The sequence below is a fragment of the Primulina tabacum genome, chromosome 8, assembly GCF_025594145.1.
Source record: "Primulina tabacum isolate GXHZ01 chromosome 8, ASM2559414v2, whole genome shotgun sequence".
Taxonomy (NCBI): domain Eukaryota; kingdom Viridiplantae; phylum Streptophyta; class Magnoliopsida; order Lamiales; family Gesneriaceae; genus Primulina; species Primulina tabacum.
In genome coordinates this window covers 19,272,244-19,292,671 of record NC_134557.1, presented here as the reverse complement: position 1 = coordinate 19,292,671, position 20,428 = coordinate 19,272,244, and the positions used below count along the sequence as shown (strand labels likewise).

The following is a 20,428-nucleotide window of genomic DNA, read 5'->3' as shown; positions in this document are numbered from 1 at the left end:
AAACCTCAGAATCCTGGCTAGCCGAGTTCAACTGATGAAGAAACCCAGCTGATCAGTCCAACTGAACAAGTGTGAAATCAGTTCCACTGAAGAGTCAATTGATTTCACCAGCCCAACTGAAAGATCAGTTCAACTGACCAGTTCGAAGAATCAGTTAGAATCTTTCAGTTATGGATGAAGACAAACTTTTTCAAGTGGAATCCAGCTGTATGTGAAGGTACAAAGCCATTACCCAGTCAAAGGACAATTATGGACGTTGCATCAGTGTATTAAAGACAAAAAATTTAAGAAAGGCAGTCGAAAAGTCGAGACACAAAGTCCAAGAAACGAATTCAAGATGCAACGGATACAATGAATGAGTCTCATTGTACGATCAGTTTTCCCGCCTATATAAAGAGAAGATCAGTGAAGACTCACATATACACAACTCAAGAGAGAAAAGAAAAGGGCACGCTTCAAAGCCATATCAGCTTAAAAGAAGAATTCAGCCCAGTGGAGAGAACTCTTTACTTATATATCAGCTTAGATTAGAAGCGTATTTCCCTCAGTGTGTGAGAACATCCTTGTTCAGTTCTCACACACACATACTGTAATGCCTGAGATTTCGATTATTGTAATCTGATATGATTGTTGATAAATTGATGTGGTTATAGACGAGACAGATCAGATTGGGATAGCCGAAAAGAAGACCGAATTATGTGCGAGGACAGAACACCTCGCGCATATACGCGACCGAACAGGGCGCATATGCGCGAGGCAGGCAGAGAACCTCGCGCATATGTGCGACATGGATTCGCGCATGTGCACGAGAGTACACGAGAGTTGTGAAGAACCTCGCGCATATGCACCGAGCAAGGGCGCGTATATGCGCGAGATGTCGCGATGAGGACGCGCCGAGACATAAGGTCTCGCGCATATGCGCCGAGATAGGTCGCGCATATGCGCGAGACGTGCAGTGTGAAGGACAAGCCACATGGCTTAAACATGCATGATATATATATTGAAATATCATTCCTTCAAAGAAACCGGCAAATAAACGAGAGAATTTCTGGAAGAAGGCTTCAGAGAATTGTGAAAAATCCTTACGTCTTTATATTTCGATCTGTTCGTTAGATTTTCAATCCGACTTCAGTACCGTGTTTTTATTGACGAGAGCTTCAACTGGACGTAAGTTTTGTTATGTTTTGTTATCATTTGAAATTATTATACTACCAGAATCAGATATAATTCATATATGGTGTTTCTGATATGTTGACATCGTATAATCAAAATCGGATTGAAGAATAGATATTGTATGAAATTGTTATGATTTTCAGAGTTGATTTGATTGAGATTGATATCAGATTTGTACTGTGAGTGATCATGAGTTGTGGAATTCATATCTGATTGATATTGTATTGCTGGGTATATTGTGATTGTACAGTTATGCTGTTGAAACAGAATTTGATTCAGTTCTGATTATATCCAGTATTGATCTGAGTTGTATATTGATACGATACCCTCGATATTGTCATTGCTAGATTGAGTATTGACAGGCATTGAATCCGAAACTTTGACAGAGTCAGATTGAAAGAAAGAAAGGTATAAATCAATGTTGATTCGGGATTGCACAACTCGAGTTTGATTCAACTTGAGTTTCCCTAAATCACATACAGAATGATTATTGCATTGATATTTGCAATTCTTGAGATTAGTATGCTTAGTCTATTGATTTATAGCAGAGCATTTGTTGAGTCAGGGGCTGATGTGCCTAGTCATTGGCTGATGTTCCAAGTCTTTGGCTGATTCGCCAAGACATTGGATATTTGGTTTATATCGATGTCGCTTAGGAGTTGATTCATTCCTATCGCTGAAATTTGATATACAATACAATGTCCAGAACCGGGATCCCTAGATTAGAGATGAGTCGAGTCTGAGATGACGAGTCCAGAGTTTTATTTACAGCTTTATATCGATACATGTTTTCTAATTTGATACATGATATGGATATGTGTTTCATGCTTTTATATATGCTTTTATATGACTGCATGTTTACATGGTTTATACTGGGATGTATTTCTCACCGGAGTTATCCGACTGTTGTCTTGTTTGTATGTGTGCATCTCAGGGTCACGAAGAGAATGAGAGATTCAAGATTAGCATGGAGATCCGGACTTAGAGTAGATTGATTTTCAGTACTTGATGTAGTGGCTGAACTCTAATTGCGATAAACATATGTTGTACATGATTTGTACTTTATGTTGATATTTATATTAGAGTGATTACTTTACGTTTCCGCATTTGTATTTTTTAAAAAAAATTTAGACCCAGATTAATTAAATGATCCTAATAATGATTAAGAAGATGGATTAGGTTCGGGTCCCCACACATACACTCTCAACCACTCAAATATTGTCTTGCACAAAGACGTTAAACTTGTGTATGTAGTCTCTCTCACATATACATTAAAGAAGTGTTGAATGGAAGGTATTGCCTTCAGTTTAAGTCTAGGAGTTCAGTTTAGGCAGTGGGTAAGTCCTAGCTGAGTGGGTTTGTACAAAGAGTTGTACAAATCAAAGTGTTCTAGTGGATCCTACTCGAGGCGGTAGAAGGGGTGACGTAGGAGTAGTTGAAGTCTCCGAACATCCATAAACATATCTTGTGTATTTAACTGTTTAACTATTGTTTTCAAACTGTTTGGATCAGTTAGAGTTTCCATCAGTTCAGTTGTCACCATAACTAAACTGATGAATGCAAAAACTAATCTGTTCCTTTTCGGTTATTCAGTTCACATAAGATAAAATGCTTTCTAATATAACAGTCTTCTTCACGAAGGATTACTTCGAGTTTCTTCCGCTTGGTTTTTAACCAAACTCGATTTAATTCATCGGTGTTAATATTCTTAGAAAACGAGCTATTGCAGCTCAATGGAGAATATTTTGTTTGAAGCATCCGAAAGAATGCTCAGCAAACAATCCTTCAATTTTACTTTACTTTATCATTTTGCAGCCTTTAGCTTGACTCTTGGCTCACACCAGCCCCTCTCCAAAACCCTAAGAAACGTCCCTAGCCCCTGATCTAGCCCCTTCCACGTTCCCTTAGCCCCATGGAACCACACGCACCAAAACAGCCCAACAAGTGAAATTTTCGGAGTTACAGTTCTAGCGCTATACCAGCCCATCCAAACCCTGAACGAACCCTTCCTAGGACCCTAAATCTTCTCTCAAGACCATGGCTAGGACCCCATGCATCCCCCTTGGCATTTGGAGCCTAAGACAATCACCCTTCTCTCGGCCTGCACGCGTTTTGCGTGCAGGGTTAAACAGCCCTTGCGGCTTCCTTTTTCGGCCTTTGTCCCTTCAAAACCTACTCTTAAACGTTAGATCGACACTTGATTCCTTTGGTTTGCATCCCACCTTCAATGATTTCCAAACACGTCAAGAACTCTTTACGAAACCATGAGATGCACATGCGTAAAACTTTAAACCATCATCCTCATGAACTTTCAAACAAAAACTCAAACCCATGCAATAACATGGATTGAATGGTGTACAAAGAAATGATTAAAAAATTCCTTGATCGTTTATTGTTACGAATAATGAGCGACGATGCGACGAGAGACGAACGAGACTCACAGAGTCTTTTCTCTCCTTTGGCTATGGTGTTCGGCCACCCTTGGGTTTGAGTGAGATTTGTGTGTGCTGAATTGTTGAAGGAGGCATGAGAGGTGGTGGGAGGTAGGCTAGGGGTTTTATTTAGTTGCTATGGTCTTCTAGGTTAAATAAAAGGCCTTATTATCATTTACTTAATCACCACTAATATATGCCTATTAAGGAGTTAATTAAAATCCATAATTAATCCACTTGAAGTCCACATAATAATTAAAATATATTTGGTGTCACTGGTTTCCGGTATCGTAAGTCCGAAAATTCTTATTTTCTAGCAAAAGTTCATTACCGATTAAGTTTGTCACTTACTATTTATAAATTTATCACTTTCCTATTTTGGATCACTAAATCTCGAGTTTCAAATTCTTAAACTTCTAAAAATGGACATTTTATCAAAAGCGTCCCCAATTTTCTCACATTGGCAGTACGTCAAGTATTTGACTGCAGAAAGTTCAAATTCATAACATTCGGTTAAATACTCAATAAATCACAAGATACTTAAACATACCTTTGGGCCATGTACTTAAATAAATTCTAATTGATTTTCATCAATTCATGTGGTTAATATGTTTGGGTTTTCGGGAATTACAATTCTTCATCTACATCCTTCACAAATCCTTGGGACCCAAAAATCCCATAGATCAAAGGAAGCTTGGTGGATTTGAATCCTCCATCTGCAAACTAAATAACTGAATTGAATATCATCCGACCACAATACAAAGTTGTACTACCAGTACCAATCATGTAGAAATATGACATATGGTTCAGTAACCACTGTAGTGTTGGTGGAGGGAGTCCAGTTTCTAATTGTGGTTTTTGCAAAACAAAAAAGAATGAATTTAAATTTGCAATAAACATCCTTTTTGGATGATCGGAAAACACCTTGATTATTCTCTAGTGAGAACATCAGCAATGACATTGAACTCAGGTGCAACGTCCTCTTCTTCTTGTCCAGCGGGGGTGTTATAGAAGGCATTTTTCACTGCATGATTAAAATTGAAAATCCTATCATGGACAAACAACCTGCCAAACTTCACTGATCTTTCATCTCCAACAATGGATAGGAGATTGCATTAAAATTCCAACACATGTCTTCTGGCGTAGGGAGTCACAGAGCTCAAAGTAGAAAATTCCTCGATCTTTGAAGAAAACGGTCAGATTTTGTTGTCCAAGGCCTCCACATCAATATTATTTTCATCAATAAATTTTCTATTGATGTACAGTGGCCACAGAGCTAATATAGCTTCAGAGTAGAACTTTGTGGAGAAGGACTTGCTCACATCATAGTCCACAAATTAAATTTTGTCTTCGATCATGACCACATCAGCCTCAACATCAGGGGCAACATCATCAATAGACTCACTTTATTCACCATCACTATCTTCTGACTCATCATTATCAATACGCTTCTAAGACTCAAAATCAAATTCAGAAGAGGAACTGTCAGAAGAGTTAGGGCGATTGTCATCAAATTCTTGGAGCATCTCCTCATCAGGCTCTTCATCATAATAGGTGCTTTTCTTTGAAATTTTTTATTCTTTTAAGCTAGCAAGAAACTCAGCCAATAGTTTTGCATCTGTAGTAGAAACAACAGCTATCAACTGCAAAATATTCAGATTCAGCAGTAGAAAAAGACACATAGTTTTGTTTTTTTATTGTACGATGACACCAGATTATTTCATAGATAGAAACACCCTCTAGTTGTACTCTTCCTATCATCTAGGTCACTAGCCTAGTCAGTGTCATTGAATCCCACTAAATTGTTTTTTTTGGTGTACGACAAACCTATATCAGTCCTTGCAATATATTTCAGAATTCGTTTGACAAGCTTTAGGTGAGTGATCTTAGGATTAGTTTGATATATAGTACATTAACATACACTGAACCTTATATCAGGGCAACTAGCACTCAAGTAAAGAAGACTACCAATGATGTTGTGGTGTAAGATGTTGTCATCACCTTTGGCAACATCATATCTAGACATCATTTTACTAGACCACATATGAGTTTTCATGTGCTTAATATTCTCATTTGAAAATTTCTTTTCCAAATTCTTAGCATACTTTGATTGACACAGAAAGATAACATCATGCAACTGTTTAATTTTCAACACAAGAAAGAACTTTAACTCACCTACCATGTTCATTTCAAATTTTGAAGGCATGAATTCAACAAAATTATCCACAAGCTTTTATGAAGAAGAACAAAAAATAATGTCATCCATATAAACTTGAAAAATCAGAATATCATGCTTTAACCTTAAATAAAAAAAGGTTTTATCAATCTCACCTCGTTTGAAGCCAATGTTAAGAAAATATTATGTCAACCTACCATATCATGCTCGTGGAGCCAGTTTCAGTCCATAAAGACTCTTCTTTAGCTTGTAAGCGTGATCCAAGTCATGCGGCTCCTCAAATCCTTTTGGTTAACTTACATAAGCTTCTTTATTTAAGATGCCATTCAAAAACGTACTCTTCGCGTCCATATGATAAAATTTAATTCCCATATGACATGCAATGGCAAGAAACAGTTGGACAGACTCAATTCAGGCTACAAGAGCAAAGGTTTTATCAAAATCCACCCCTCAACCTGTGTATGCCTATTGAGCTACCAATCATAACTTTTTTTAACAACATTACCCAATTAATCAAATCTTGTTCTTAAAAATCCATTCAGTTCTAATTACATTAACAATTTTAGATCTTGGAACTATTTCCACACATCATCATGGACAAAATACTCAAGTTTTTCATGCATAACATTGATCCAAAATTCATTTTTAACGCGTCATTAATATTTTTTTGTTTGACGTGTGACACAAAGAAAAAGTGACTTACCTTGGAGTACATGAAACTCATTCATACTAAATCAATCAATTTTGATAGTCGACTTTCTTATTTTTTCTAGTTTGCATTCCTCCATATATTTTCTCCAAAGATATGCGATAATGGATGATTATTCTGAATTTTGCATGAAATATTTTTTCCATCACTGATAATTGTATCATCATCTTCTTCATCTTACACTGTTTTTGTCTCAGTAAGAGGCAGTGTTGTGCTGGATGTTGTCATCCAGGATTTTTACTTCCATTGGACCCGTAAGATCCATGTGTAAAAGTTCAAGACACTGTGTTGTCCCAAAATATTGAAACACTTGGTGCGTAAAATAGGTTTTCTTACCTTTATAGCAGGATCCACAAACATATGAAGTTCTTGAGCTTAAATTTGGTGTACCTCATACAAAATCATACTTACTAAGTTTCTCCAATGTTTTGAAGTTTGCATGCGCACACAAGTCCAATTCACTTACTTTGAAATGTCGGCAAGCATGATACTCACCTAGTTGATAACAATTATCAGCATATTTTGTACCTGACATGACACAAACATTAGTTTGGTTACAATTATTTTTATCAAACTTAACATGCAAGTTGTTATCACAAAGTTGACTAATGCTTATTAAATTTGAGTAAAGTCCATCAAAATAGAGCACATTGTGAAGTTCTGAAAGTCCATCCACATTCAAAGTCTCTTTACCAACAATTCTCTCTTTTGCATCACCTCCATAAGTCACACGCCCACTTCTTAATTCAAAATAGTTAGTGAGCTGGTCCTTATATCGTGTCATGTGGCGTGAGCACCCACTGTCGAAATACCAAATACCTACAATGTTATTTTTCAAGGATGTATAAATAACAATTAATCAAATTTTGGCCTTAGGTACCCAAATTTTTTTTATTGGAGGTTTTCTGTTGACAGTGTTGCGCTTGGTGTTGGGCAACACCTTGTGCAACATCCGGTTTACTTCCCAGCTCATATAATCATCTCTCAGCTTGAAGCAAAAGGGTTTGATGTGGTCTGTCGTACAGAAGTAATGGCAAATGAAAAGTCACATTCTTTGCTTTGGCCTTTGAGCAGAATCTTGCTTCTTGATTGGTGAAGCTTTGACAGAAGGGGTGTCTCTTGGACAGTTTAAAGTATCTTTCCTTCACAAAAACAATTGGTTGTGACCCATAGTTGAAAGACTCTCCACACTCAAACACACTATTCTTGAACCCTAGACCAGCTTTACTGTCTTTTCCCATCATTAAAATTGGGTCAAGTTTTACTAAGCTCAAGTTCGACTTTGCCAATATCTTTGATGCCCTTTCGGTAACATCCTTGACTTTGCACAATTCAAGATCTTTCTTTCTCAAAATTACTTCAATTCTTGACACACTCTTTTAGTTTTGTATTCTCTTTTGAGAATATCAAATTTATCTTGTTTCTTTTGATCCAGTTCTCGTACAGTTCTTCATACATTGTCTGCACATTCTCTATGGTGATTTCATCTTCATCAACTTCTTGGGTTTCTAGATTACTCAAATCACCGAGTGTGAGAACCCGGAATTTCCGAAGTGAACCACGTAAGAAATACAAACTCGAAATTAAGCTTAAACTAAGCTCAAAACTTTCGTTCTAACTATAAAACTCGAATATGAACTTAAATTTTCAGCTAACCTAACTCAAGAAAGTAGCTCCAAAGCTCGGGGATTAGAACAACGGGAAGCCAAGCTGCAAGTAACCGCATCTATTGAAGATTCGTCACTGGAAGAGTAAAACTCCAGCTCAAGGACCTGATCTTTCAGCTCAAGGAAGCTCAACCATGCTTGTCCTAAAAAGAGAGCTAAAGGTTTGGACAAACTCATTATGCAAGAAATGACCATTGAGATAACCAATGAGAGAGCTAAGGGAAGAGCTAAAGGTTTGAACAAACTTATTATGCAAGAAATGACCATTGAGAAAACCAATGAAGGAGCTAAGGGAGGAGCTAAGAGGCTAGGACATATTTATGATGCAGGAATTGACCTTTGGTGCTTGAGTTAACCTTGACCACATTTACTCCATTGCTTGGGCTCCAAGGGGATGGCATATGGGTAGGGGAAAAGACAAAAATTTTCCTATAAATATGAACCCTACATGCATGAGAAACCATCCCAAAAAGCCTCAAGAAATTCGGTCTTCCCCTCACCTAAAATCTCTCGGCCGAAATCAAGGAAGGAGAAGGGAAAGCTCGTGCCGTTATTTTTTGTGCTGGAAATTATTATCAACACTGTAAGGAAACTCTGCCTAAAATTCGACCCGGTCCGAATCCAGCAAGTTCGATCAAGTCTGCACATTCAAATCGTAACTTCAAAAAACGCAGTAAGTGGGTTTTTGTTACGTACCTTCATGTATTTTAAAACTTTGTATATAAATAATATGACATGCTTGTATGTATGTCCATATTTTCGAAAATCAGTGTTGTTATATTTTAAAATTTCCATCGATGATATGTTCTTTCTGTTCTTCGAAATTCTTTGATTCCGCTGTATCCGTCTGAAATTTTGATAAGTTCTGTTCTCTAAAAATATGAATTCTTTGATGCACTATTACAACTCGAATTGAAATGGGACGAGAATTGTAATTCTGTCTAGCCCCCATTGATGGGTATAAAACCATATTCTGTCTAGCCCCTATCAGTGGGTATAAAACTGTGTTCTGTCCTTACCCCTTAGAGGACTAACATATTGTGGACAATTTGATCATTGAAATGAGATGAGTAACAGTGTTGTGTTTGTTTTGAATTGTTCTGATCTGTTTCTGAACTGCTTTGAATCGTCTGATAACCTCTGTCTGATACTTGATTCATTTCTGTTATGATAAGTTGAAATTGAAAGTTTGTTAAAGAAATGCTTTAAAGATTAAGTTCTATATGTATCATTGGAAATCGATCAACCCCCCACTTGTTGAGTGTTTACCAAAACAATCACCCCTTAAAAATTTCAGTGTTTCTCAAAACACTCACCCCTTAAAAATTTCAGATAAAAATGAAGAGCAAATGAATAAGGAGGAACAAGAAGCTTTCTAGGGATGGTAGTCGAAGAGCGAGATTCAAGAATCAAGATTTTATTTTCCTTTTTTTTAGTTCCGCTTCCGGAACTCTGATGTATTTTTATTCTATTATCAATGTAAAGACAATGTTTTAATTATGAAAAAGACTGGTTATTTGGCATTTCGATACGAGGCTTAATTGTTTTCAAGTAATTGTAAAACAATGCCGGATGTCACCGATGCTTCGGACATGAGGCGTGACATTTAAGTGGTATCAGAGCCGCCAGGTTCATAATCCTGTTCGGATTATGATAGAAAAATTTGAAAAAGTCAAATTTTGGCAAAAGCCTAGTGCATTCTAAAGCAAACTCTCATCCTTTCCAAAATTCTTCGAGAAATTCGAATTCTATTTCCTTTAATCGTTCTGAAAATTCTTAGTATCTAAAATTCCACGACAACTTTGTTTCCATTTTGTGACTTTCTATCCTTTATACTATTCTGATATTTTACCCCGATTTTATCTTAGGAAATGGCTGCTCCATGTACTCGTGCTCAGGCTGCCTTTCTTATGCGCCAGCTCACAATAGACAATTAGGCTAGAGAGATTGCGACTTTGAAGGTGCAACTTGCCAGGGAGAAGCTAGAGAAGTAGGAGCTTAGCGAGATTAGGGACATACTTGAGACAGACGTACAATGACTCACTCACCGTCTGGACTTGGCTGAGGGCCAACTTCTTCAAATACCTAGTGATTTAGATCGCATTGCACGTTTGGCTTCACTAAACAGGGAATTTCTAGAGAGAGTAGAGACAGACAGAGGACATGATACTCGGGCTCGTCAGCGTCAGGAAGAGTTCAACATCAAGCGAGAACGGTACATTTACAAGCTCCACAGCACCATGGATAGGCTTCAGGATCAGAACAACTACTTGCATCTGGTAGTGGAAAATATGGAAGATGAGGATGAGGCACCGATGGAGGTGGTTGGCGACGATAGCGATAGCGACGACAGAGATATGATTGATTAGACTAGATTGGTATTATGATTGGAAAAATGTATTAAGTGTAACAACTTATTTTTAAATAAAATTTTTATCTTATTGCATATTTAAACATTGATGAGTATTTTATCAATAAAAATGTTTTTTTATAGGAAACAAAAATGGATCCTCAGAGCATTATAACCGAACTCCAAAAACAACTCCGGGAAAAGGAAGCAGAAATTAAAACATTGAAAGATAAAAATGACAAGCTCGAGAGAGATAATTACCAACTAGATGGAAACAATCTATGCATGGATAACGACCTTTACGAGGCACGCGAAGAAGTGAAGAAATTACGAGAAGACGTTAGACGCTATGCTGCTTATCACCTAGAATCAGAACGTCAGCACGATAGCACAAAAAGAGAGTTGGAGATAATTCAAGGAAGTTTTTGGCAGCACAGGATCGAGAAAACAAGCTTAACAAGGCGATTTACCGATTCCAAGTAAGAATAGAAGAACAGGAACTCAATGAGACAGCAAACCAATCAACCATACAAGAACTTCAGGACCAAGTAAACAATCTCGATGACCACAACACACTATTGCAAAACCACATTGATCAGTAGCAGAATGATATGATCAACATGGAAGAACTCATGGGAGAATTGGAAAATAATCAAGGAGGAAACCCCATTGAAGAAGGAGAGATCAACGAAGCAGTAGGAGACGGCGAAGTCATAGACGAGTAGAGAAATCCATAGTTTAGGCATCGATTGTATCTAGAACCATTAGACTAAACATTTTCTTTAAAAAAAGATTGATTGTATGAATTTCAAAATTAATGAAATTATTTATTTGATTATGCATTGTGTCAAACAAATTAATAAAATGTATGTTTATAGGAAATGGCAGGCAGACCACCTAGACACAACCGAGTTGATCAAAACGAGAACGAAAATCCACCATCACCACCGCGGGTGAACCTCAGTCGAGAGGACATGTTGGCAATAACTACCATATTAGCCGCCACTTTGCAAGGAATGGTGAATCCCATCGCCAATGCCATCCAGCCGCCACCAGAACCACAACCACGAGGAATCAGGTATAATTACGAATCCCTCAGAAAGAATCGAGTCCCCATTTTTTATGAAAACCCAGATCCAGAAGTCAGTCATAACTGGCTTAAGAATGTTGAATCTCAGCTACATCTACTGGAAGTGCTTGAAGGGCTTAAAGTAGAGGTTGTGACACCGTTTCTGGAGGAACGAGCACGAAAGTGGTGGGAAACTGTGTCACCATTGTTGGCTAAGGCAAAACAAATCACATGGCAGACATTCAGGAGAGAATTTTTGAAACAGTATTACCCAGCAGAATTTCGTCTGCAAAAGTTAATACAGTTTGAAAACTTCAAACAGACCCCGGACATGACAGTGATGGAGTATACTTCAAGGTTCAATGACCTGGGAACCTATATTCCAACAATCATGTCTGATGAAACATTGAAAATGCATCGTTTTAAGAAAGTATTGAATAGTCGGATTCAATCGGCTTTGGCAGTGTTCAGACCAAACAATTTTGCGGATTTTATGGGCGCGACAATGAGCACGGAAACGGATATCAAACGCCGCGATGAAGAAATAAGAACAAAAGACTGTTGGTCAATCAATCTGCTCAGAATGGTCCCAAATTCAAAAGACCAAACTATTCAAGAGGTCCCTCAAGAGGAACTTTTAACAGTGCTGGCAATACTGAAGGAAAGTGGTGCGATACTTGTCGATAGAAACACATTGGAGAATGTTACAGGAAAACTGGCGCTTGTTTCAGATGTGGTAAGGTGGGTCATCGGATTAAAGATTGTCCAGACAACAAGGACAAATGGACGGGACCCAGCAAACCAAATGAAAACAAGACTAATGCTCGGGTGTATGCAATAACCCATGAGGAAGCTGATAACACCAACGAAGTGGTGGCAGGTACTATTTTACTCAATGAAATACCTGTATATACTTTGTTTGATTCTGGTGCTACGCACTCATTTGTGTCTAGAAGATTTGCTAAGAAGCTTAAACTTGAGCATGGAATTCTTAGTGAACCGTTAAGAATGGCAACACCTGCGAGCAAAACAATTGAAACCCACAAGGTGTATCGAAACTGTAAAATTTGTATCAGCAAACAAATTTTTGAAACAGAATTGATTCAACTCAACATGATTAAGTTTGATATCATTCTTGGAATGGATTGGTTAGCTAAAAACCATGCCATAGTAGACTGCCAAGAGAAAAATGTTAAACTCCAGACTCCGACTAAAGAAGAGATCATATATCACGGAAAATCCAAAGAACGAAAATCTTTTCTATCTGTCTCACAAGCCTGGAAGGCCATAAAAAGAGGTGAAGAAATTTATCTGGCAGTGATCAATGAGATCAAAGAAGAAGAACTCCCAAAGTTGGAAGATATTCCAATTGTTCAAGAATTTCCATATGTTTTTTCCGAGGAGTTACTGGGTGAGATACCCGATAGTGAAGTGGAATTTGAAATAAATTTGGTCCCTGCTGCTGCACCAATTTCAAAGGCACCATGCCGAATGGCTCTGGCTGAATTAAAGGAGTTAAAGGAGCAACTTCAGGAATTACTGGACAAGAAGCAGATCCTCCCTAGTGCATCCCCGTGGGGAGCCCCAGTGCTATTCGTAAAGAAAAAGGACGGAAGCATGAGGCTATGTATTGATTATCGGGAGTTAAACAAGATCACCATAAAGAATAAGTACTCACTCCCGAGAATAGATGATCTTTTTGATCAGCTAAAAGGAGCCAAGGTTTTCTCAAAACTCGATCTGAGATCTGGTTATCATCAGTTGAAGGTCAAAGCAGAGAATATCCCTAAAACCGCGTTTAGGACAAGATATGGACATTACGAATTCACGGTAATGCCTTTTGGTCTAACAAATGCTCCTGCAACATTCATGGATCTTATGAATCGTGTATTCAAACCATATCTCGACAAGTTTGTGGTTGTTTTTATAGATGATATCCTGGTATACTCACCAAGTGAGGAAGAACATAGAGAACATCTGCGTCTCACTTTGCAGACCCTGTGAGAAAAGAAACTCTATGCCAAATTCAAGAAGTGCGAATTTTGGCTAAAAAGTGTGGCGTTCTTATGTCATATAATCTCGGAATTAGGGGTGTCTGTAGACCCTAAGAAAGTAGAGGAATTAAGGACTTGCCACAACCAAAAACAGTGACTGAAGTAACAAGTTTTCTGGGTTTAGCTGGCTACTATAGAAATTTGTGGAAGGATTTTCTTCGATAGTCATTCCTCTCACCAAACTCACTCAGAAGAATTCAAAATTTATTTGGAATGAATCATGTGAGAGAAGTTTTGAAACCATGAAGACAAAACTCGCATCTACACCAGTATTAATTCTTCCTGAGGATGGCAAGAACTTCACTATTTACAGTGACGCTTCAAATGGAGGGTTAGGGTGTGTGCTTATGTAAGAAGGTCAAGTAATTGCTCACGGCAATTAAAACCGTATGAGCATAATTACCCAACTCATGACCTTGAGTTAGCTGCAGTCGTATTTGCGCTCAAAATCTGGAGACACTACCTTTACGGAGTAAAATGCGAAGTATTCACCGATCACCGGAGCCTCAAATACATATGCACCCAAAAGGAATTAAACATGAGGCAAATAAGGTGGATGAAACATCTAAAGGATTATGAATTGTCAATCAATTACCATCCGGGTAAGGCAAATAAGGTGGCAGATGCATTGAGCCGAAGGAACTTTAGGAAAGTGAGCTTATCTTCACTATCAGCGCAACCAGGCCTTCGAGAAACAATCAAATTGAAGCAAAGCCAAGATTCCTTTACCCTCAAAATTAAAGAACAAATTCAAGAAGGAAAGGCCCCAGAATTTTAGATTGATGAAAATGGTATTCTCTGGATGAAAAGAAGGTTGTATGTGCCAGACATCGATGGGATTCATGAAGAAATAATGGCCGAGGCACATAAATTGAGATTTTCAGTACATCCAGGAAGCACCAAAATGTACAGAGACCTGAAAAATAATTACTGGTGGAATGGGATGAAGAGTGATGTGGCTGTCTTTGTTTCAAAATGCTTAACATGTCAACAAGTCAAGGAGGAACATCAACGGCCTGGAGGACTTCTACAACCATTGGAAATACCAAAATGGAAGTGGGATAACATCTCCATGGACTTTGTAGTAGGACTACCAAGATCAAAGCAAGGTCACGATGGGATGTGGGTAATCATTGATAGATTGATCAAGTCTGCACATTTCTTGCCGGTGCGGATGAATTACAACCTGGATAAACTAGCTACCTTGTATATGGACAACATAGTGAGACTACAGGGAGTCCCGGCAAGTATACTGTCTGATAGAGATCCAAGATTCGTATCAAGATTTTGGAAAAGTTTTCAAAAGGCTATGGGAACCAAAGTCACTCTCAGCACGGCCTATCATCCACAAACTGATGGCCAAACCGAGAGGACAATTCAAACCCTCGAGGACATGTAGAGGGCATGCACACTGGAATTTCATGGAAATTGGAGTGAGCAATTACCATTGATAAAGTTTGCTTATAATAACAGTTACCACGGCAGCAATGAAATGGCTCCGTATGAGGCATTGTATGGCCGAAAATGTAGATCACCTCTGTACTGGGATGAAGTCGGAGAAAAGGCTATTACTGGACCAGAGCTTGTTCAAATAACCATTGACAAAGTCGCCATAATCAAAGAAGACTCAAGACAGCTTAAGATAGACAAAAAAGCTGGGCATATTTGAAGAGAAGACCGTTGGAATTGGATGTCGGGGAAAAAGCATATGTCATGGTCTCTCCTATGAAATGAGCGGTTCGGTTAAGTAAATTCGGAAAGTTAAATCCAAGGTATGTGGGACCGTTCGAGATACTGGAGAAAGTGGGAACCTTAGCCTACCGACTGGTTTTGCCACCTTATATGTCCCGAATACATAACGTTTTCCACATCTCACAACTGAGGAAATATGTCCCAAACCCGAGTCATGTCCCTATTCGAATAGTGGAAACAAAAGATCAAGTGTTGAGACACCGGACAATCACATATGTCAAAATACAGTGGTCAAATCATACTGAAAGGGAAGCAACCTGGGAACTGGAAGAGTGGATGCACACACAATATCCTCATCTATTCAAAAGATCGAGCTGATCAAAGTTTCAAGGACGAAACTTTCGATAAGGACGGAGGGATGTGAGAACCTATAATTCCGATTCGAACCACGTAAGAAATACAAACTCAAAATTAAGCTTAAACTAAGCTCAAAACTTTTTTTCTAACTATAAAACTCGAATATGAACTTAAATTTTCAGCTAACCTAACTCAAGAAAGTAGCTCCAAAGCTCGGGGATTAGCTCAACGGGAAGCCAAGCTGCAAGTAACCGCATCTATCGAAGACTCATCACTGGAAGAGTAAAACCCCAGCTGAAGGACCCGATCTTTCAGTTCAAGGAAGCTCAATCATGCTTGTCATTAAAAGAGAGCTAAAGGTTTGGACAAACTCATTATCCAAGAAATGACCATTGAGATAACCAATGAGAGAGCTAAGAGAAGAGCTAAAGGTTTGGACAAACTTATTATGCAAGAAATGACCATTGAGAAAACCAATGAAGGAGCTAAGGGAGGAGCCAAGAGGCTATGACATATTTATGATGCAGGAAGCTACATTTGGTGCTTGAGTTAACCTTGACCACATTTACTCCATTGCTTGGGCTCCAAGGGGATGGCATATGGGTAGGGGAAAATACAAAAATTCTCCTATAAATATGAACCCTACATGCATGAGAAACCATCCCAAAAAGCCTCAACAAATTCGATCTTCCCCTCACCTAAAAGATCTCGGCCGAATTCAAGGAAGGAGAAGTAAAAGCTCGTTTCGTTATTTTTCGTGCTGGAAATTATTTTCATTACTGTAAGGAAACTCTGCCAAAAATTCGGTCACCACCCGGTCCGAATCCAGCAAGTTCGATCAAGTTTGCACATTCAAACCTTAACTTCAAGAAACGCAGTAAGTGGGTTTTTGTTACGTACCTTCATGTATTTTAAAACTTTGTATATAAATAATATTACATGCTTGTATGTATGTCCATATTTTCACAAATCAGTGTTGTTATATTTTAAAATTTCAATCGATGATATGTTCTTTCTGTTCTTCGAAATTCTTTGATTCCGCTGTATCTGTCTGAAATTTTGATAAGTTTTGTTCGATAAAAATCTGAATTATGTGATGCACTGTTCCAACTCGAATTGAAATGGGACGAGAATTTTAATTCTGTCTGGCCCCCACTGGTGGGTATAAAACCATGTTCTGTCTGGCCTCCATCAGTGGGTATAAAACTGTGTTCTGGCCTCACCCCTTAGAGTACTATAACATATTGGGGACAATTTGACCATTGAAATGAGATGAGTAACAGTGTTGTGTTTGTTTTGAATTATTCTGATATGTTTCTGAACTGCTTTGAATCATCTGATAACCTCTGTCTCATATTTGATTCGTTTCTGTTATGATAAGTTGAAAGTGATAAGATTTGAAAGTTTGTTAAACAAATGCTTTAAAGATTAAGTTCTATTTGTATCATTGAAAATCGATCGACCCCCCACTTGCTGAGTGTTTCCCAGAACACTCACCCCTTACAAATTTCAGATAAAAATGAAGAGCAACTGAATGAGGAGGAACAAGAAGCTTTCTAGGGATGGTAGTCGAAGAGCAAGATTCAAGAATCAAGATTTTATTTTCCTTTTGTTTAGTTCCGCTTCCGCAACTCTGATGTATTTTTATTATATTGTCAATGTAAAGACAATTTTTTAGTTATGAAAAACACCGAGAGTTTTTGCATTGAGACACACTGATTTTGAAGAGATGTTGCAACCAGGTGTTTCAAAACCAGAGGTAACACCTAACGGATTGACTTGCAACCAACATTTTTTCTTCAAAACAGCAGACATAGAGATGTGATTTGCTCATTTACTAGATTCCTACTCTTATTCAGATTTCATCACTTAAGGAGACTACCATACATTTTTTCCTTTGAAGTCTGTTGACACATTCATTTGCGTAGTGACTGAATCCAGAACATTCTGTGCACTGCACTGATTCTAATTCTTTGAAATCTGGTTGAATCATCAATTCACTCCTTAGTCTAAATTGTCCTTGAGTAAGTGCAAGCATTTTATTTTTTTCAGGAGCAAACAAAGTGGACAATTTAGGTGGTTGAACAGATTTCTTCTTGTCCCTCATCCTTTTTAGATAATCATCAAATTCTTTGTAATCAAGGAGATGAAATCTTAACATAAATCAGACTCGTTGACTTTCTGAGATAGTTGAATTAAGTCATTGACAGAGTCAACAGAAAATTACAGTGCAATATTTTTCCTTTTGTCTGTTTCTGTAAACTTAAATTCATCTCAAAAGTTTTGAAAGAGCTCATCAAATCCTCCAAACTAAGCTTGGAAGTGACTTTAGCTTAATCAGTGTCACATATCTTGATGTTGAACCATTCTATAAGAGATCTTAAGATCTTGTTGACAAGTCTTTCATTAGACATTGGATCACCGAGATTGAATGCTTCATTTGTGATATAACACAACCTATGATCATATTCAACGATTGTCTTGTTTCTTATTTCCTCAAACTTTTAAATTTAGAAGTTACAATCCTTATGTAGAACCCGTAAACCAGACTACGTATAAGTCATGCATAATTTCTAGCATTTAAAGTAAAATGATTTTTTTTATTATTATTGCATGAGTATTTATTCTTTCCTTTAAATCTAATTAGTTTATGCAGTAGTTTAATTTTTATCTTTTCAGTTAATTCAGTGAGGCCGGACTGTAGTTGGAGTTTTGAGATAAAATGTATGATTTAGAAATCATTCCCAGAATTTATTTTAGCTAGCTAATAAGTTAATTTAAGTTAAAAGAAGGTTTAAGGAATTATTTAAGTAACTTGAGGTAAGTAGGAAATAAGTTCATTTAATTCCATAATTAATGTGTTAATTCACTAAATTATTTAAAGGATAGGTAAGGCTCTAGAGGTTTAAAATACACTAACTAAACAATATTTTCCCTCCATTTATTAGATTAATTTCGGTCACCCCTTAAGTGAGATAACATTTCTTTGACAACTTTGACCCTTTCTTTGTCATTTCTTAGCATGATAATCCTTTCTTTTATTAACCACCATTAATTAATAATAGATCATTATCCTAGCCTTGAGATGACATGAAGAATCGGTCATACCCCAACTATCCTCCAACAATCATTTTGATATCAAACCATTTCAAATTCAAAAGAGAGAAAGACTTGGTCTTGCCACCCCTTTTATATTGCAACTCCCTCCATCTCTCCTAACCATCATTCCCCCTCCTCACCACCAAAATTCAGAGAAAAAACCAGAGAGAAATTGTGAGGTAGCCATAGAAAATAGGAGAGAAAAATCGAGTAGAAGCAAGAACAAGAAGATCACACCGCCTCCTCCGCGCCGCGTCGTCGTTTCGTTCTTTTTTCTTTCAAAACGAACCAAGGCATGTGTATATTCCCCTTGCTCTTCAATCAAGTCATATTAACATTTTTAAATAGTATATGATCATCATTTCCATGGCATAACCGAATTTGGATACAAATTTTCAAAGAAAAATCTGCACAGAATTTTTGTTCCCCTCTTGTGCTTCACGGGTTGCATTGTTTCAATGGTTTCAGAGTATAGTTCGATTCCAGGCTTCCAAGGCTGCTCCTACGCATGTACTAGGACATGTTAGAAACACGTTTGTCCATTGGTTCGAGTCCTATGCAAGCCGAAATCCAGAGATGACAGCAACACCCCCTTAAGTGTCATATTTTGTTCGATTTTTTTGAGTTGTTGTCTAAAGAGGAGAGTTGCTGATCTTGGCTGCCCTAGGGGCCTATAGCCATGGTTATAACACCTCCCTATCATGTCTAAGACGTGACCAAGTCGCCCTTTTGAGGCCTGGTCCATGGTGAATCTGTTTTCAAATCAAAAGAAACAAGAACAGCCCACGGCCCCTTCCCCTTATTGCATGTGTTGTTCGGTTTTTAGGGAGTGGTGTGGATCTTGGTTGGCCTCTGGCCCTTAGCCACGGTTCATACCATACCCCTTGATGTCTAGTTTGTGCCATGGTCAATAAAATGACCAGTGCAATGATCCATGACAGCAAAAAGATAGCATTACCCCACGCGTGCAGCTTGTTGCTCTCGGCTGGGAGTATGGTCGCTTTTCTGGTGTGGTTCGAATTGTGGCTGGCTCAGGGCCCTTATCCATGGTTCAAATCATCCCTTAGGATGTTGGGAAGAGGCTCTGGTCAATGGTGCAAGCCCCAATGGCAAGTAGTCTCGAAAACGACGCAAGGAAACGAATGCGCTGCTGCTGTATTTTGTAGACAGCAAGTTGTGCGTCGGTTCAGAGGTGCATTTCGGGTTCTTGGTTGGCTTTTAGCCTATGGCCTTGGACTGGACAGTACCTCATCAAGTTGGGAAGGTCGTGTTTTTGGCCGTTTGTTATTCGGATCATTTTAGAGGTCGTACGAGGAATTTCGGTGCGATGTGCCAAATTGACTCTCGAAAGAGCGTTTCATGTTTTGGCCTCCATTCACCAAAAAATTTCGGCTCTTACCATTTTAGGAGCATTTTTTCATCATTTTTAAGTGTATTTTAATCATGACAAAATGATGGTTAGGTGATGGTTCGGGTTGGCACGGAGTCATGATTAAATACGAAGTCGTTGGGCGTAATTGTCTCGTTTTTGGATTCAATTACAAAGTTGGGTCAAGAAAATCATTTGCATATTTTTCATGTTAAATTTAGGTGGCAGCGAGCCTGGGAACGATCCAACTCAAGTGGTAAAATAATACAGGATATTTATTT

At 38.1% G+C, this 20,428-nt stretch overlaps 1 protein-coding gene across 1 annotated transcript; it reads left to right on the top strand.

The window, feature by feature from the left end:
* The first annotated feature begins 11,388 nt into the window (after positions 1-11,388).
* LOC142554628 (uncharacterized) lies at positions 11,389-15,299 on the top strand. The gene is made up of 4 exons (XM_075665292.1): positions 11,389-12,317; positions 12,374-12,456; positions 12,673-13,150; positions 15,104-15,299. Exons 1-4 carry the CDS (start codon positions 11,389-11,391, stop codon positions 15,297-15,299), a joined length of 1,686 nt encoding a protein of 561 aa, XP_075521407.1.
* The last annotated feature ends 5,129 nt before the right edge of the window (positions 15,300-20,428 follow it).

What these genes read in the sequence shown, in the direction of transcription:
- LOC142554628 (XM_075665292.1), top strand. Translation starts at nt 11,389, where the DNA reads ATGGCAGGCAGACCACCTAGACACAACCGAGTTGATCAAAACGAGAAC. An exon ending in CACCAACGAAGTGGTGGCAG is followed by an intron (nt 12,457 to 12,672) that starts GTACTATTTTAC and finishes TTTTTGAAACAG; the next exon opens with AATTGATTCAACTCAACATG. An exon ending in ATCCTCCCTAGTGCATCCCC is followed by an intron (nt 13,151 to 15,103) that starts GTGGGGAGCCCC and finishes TTATAATAACAG; the next exon opens with TTACCACGGCAGCAATGAAA.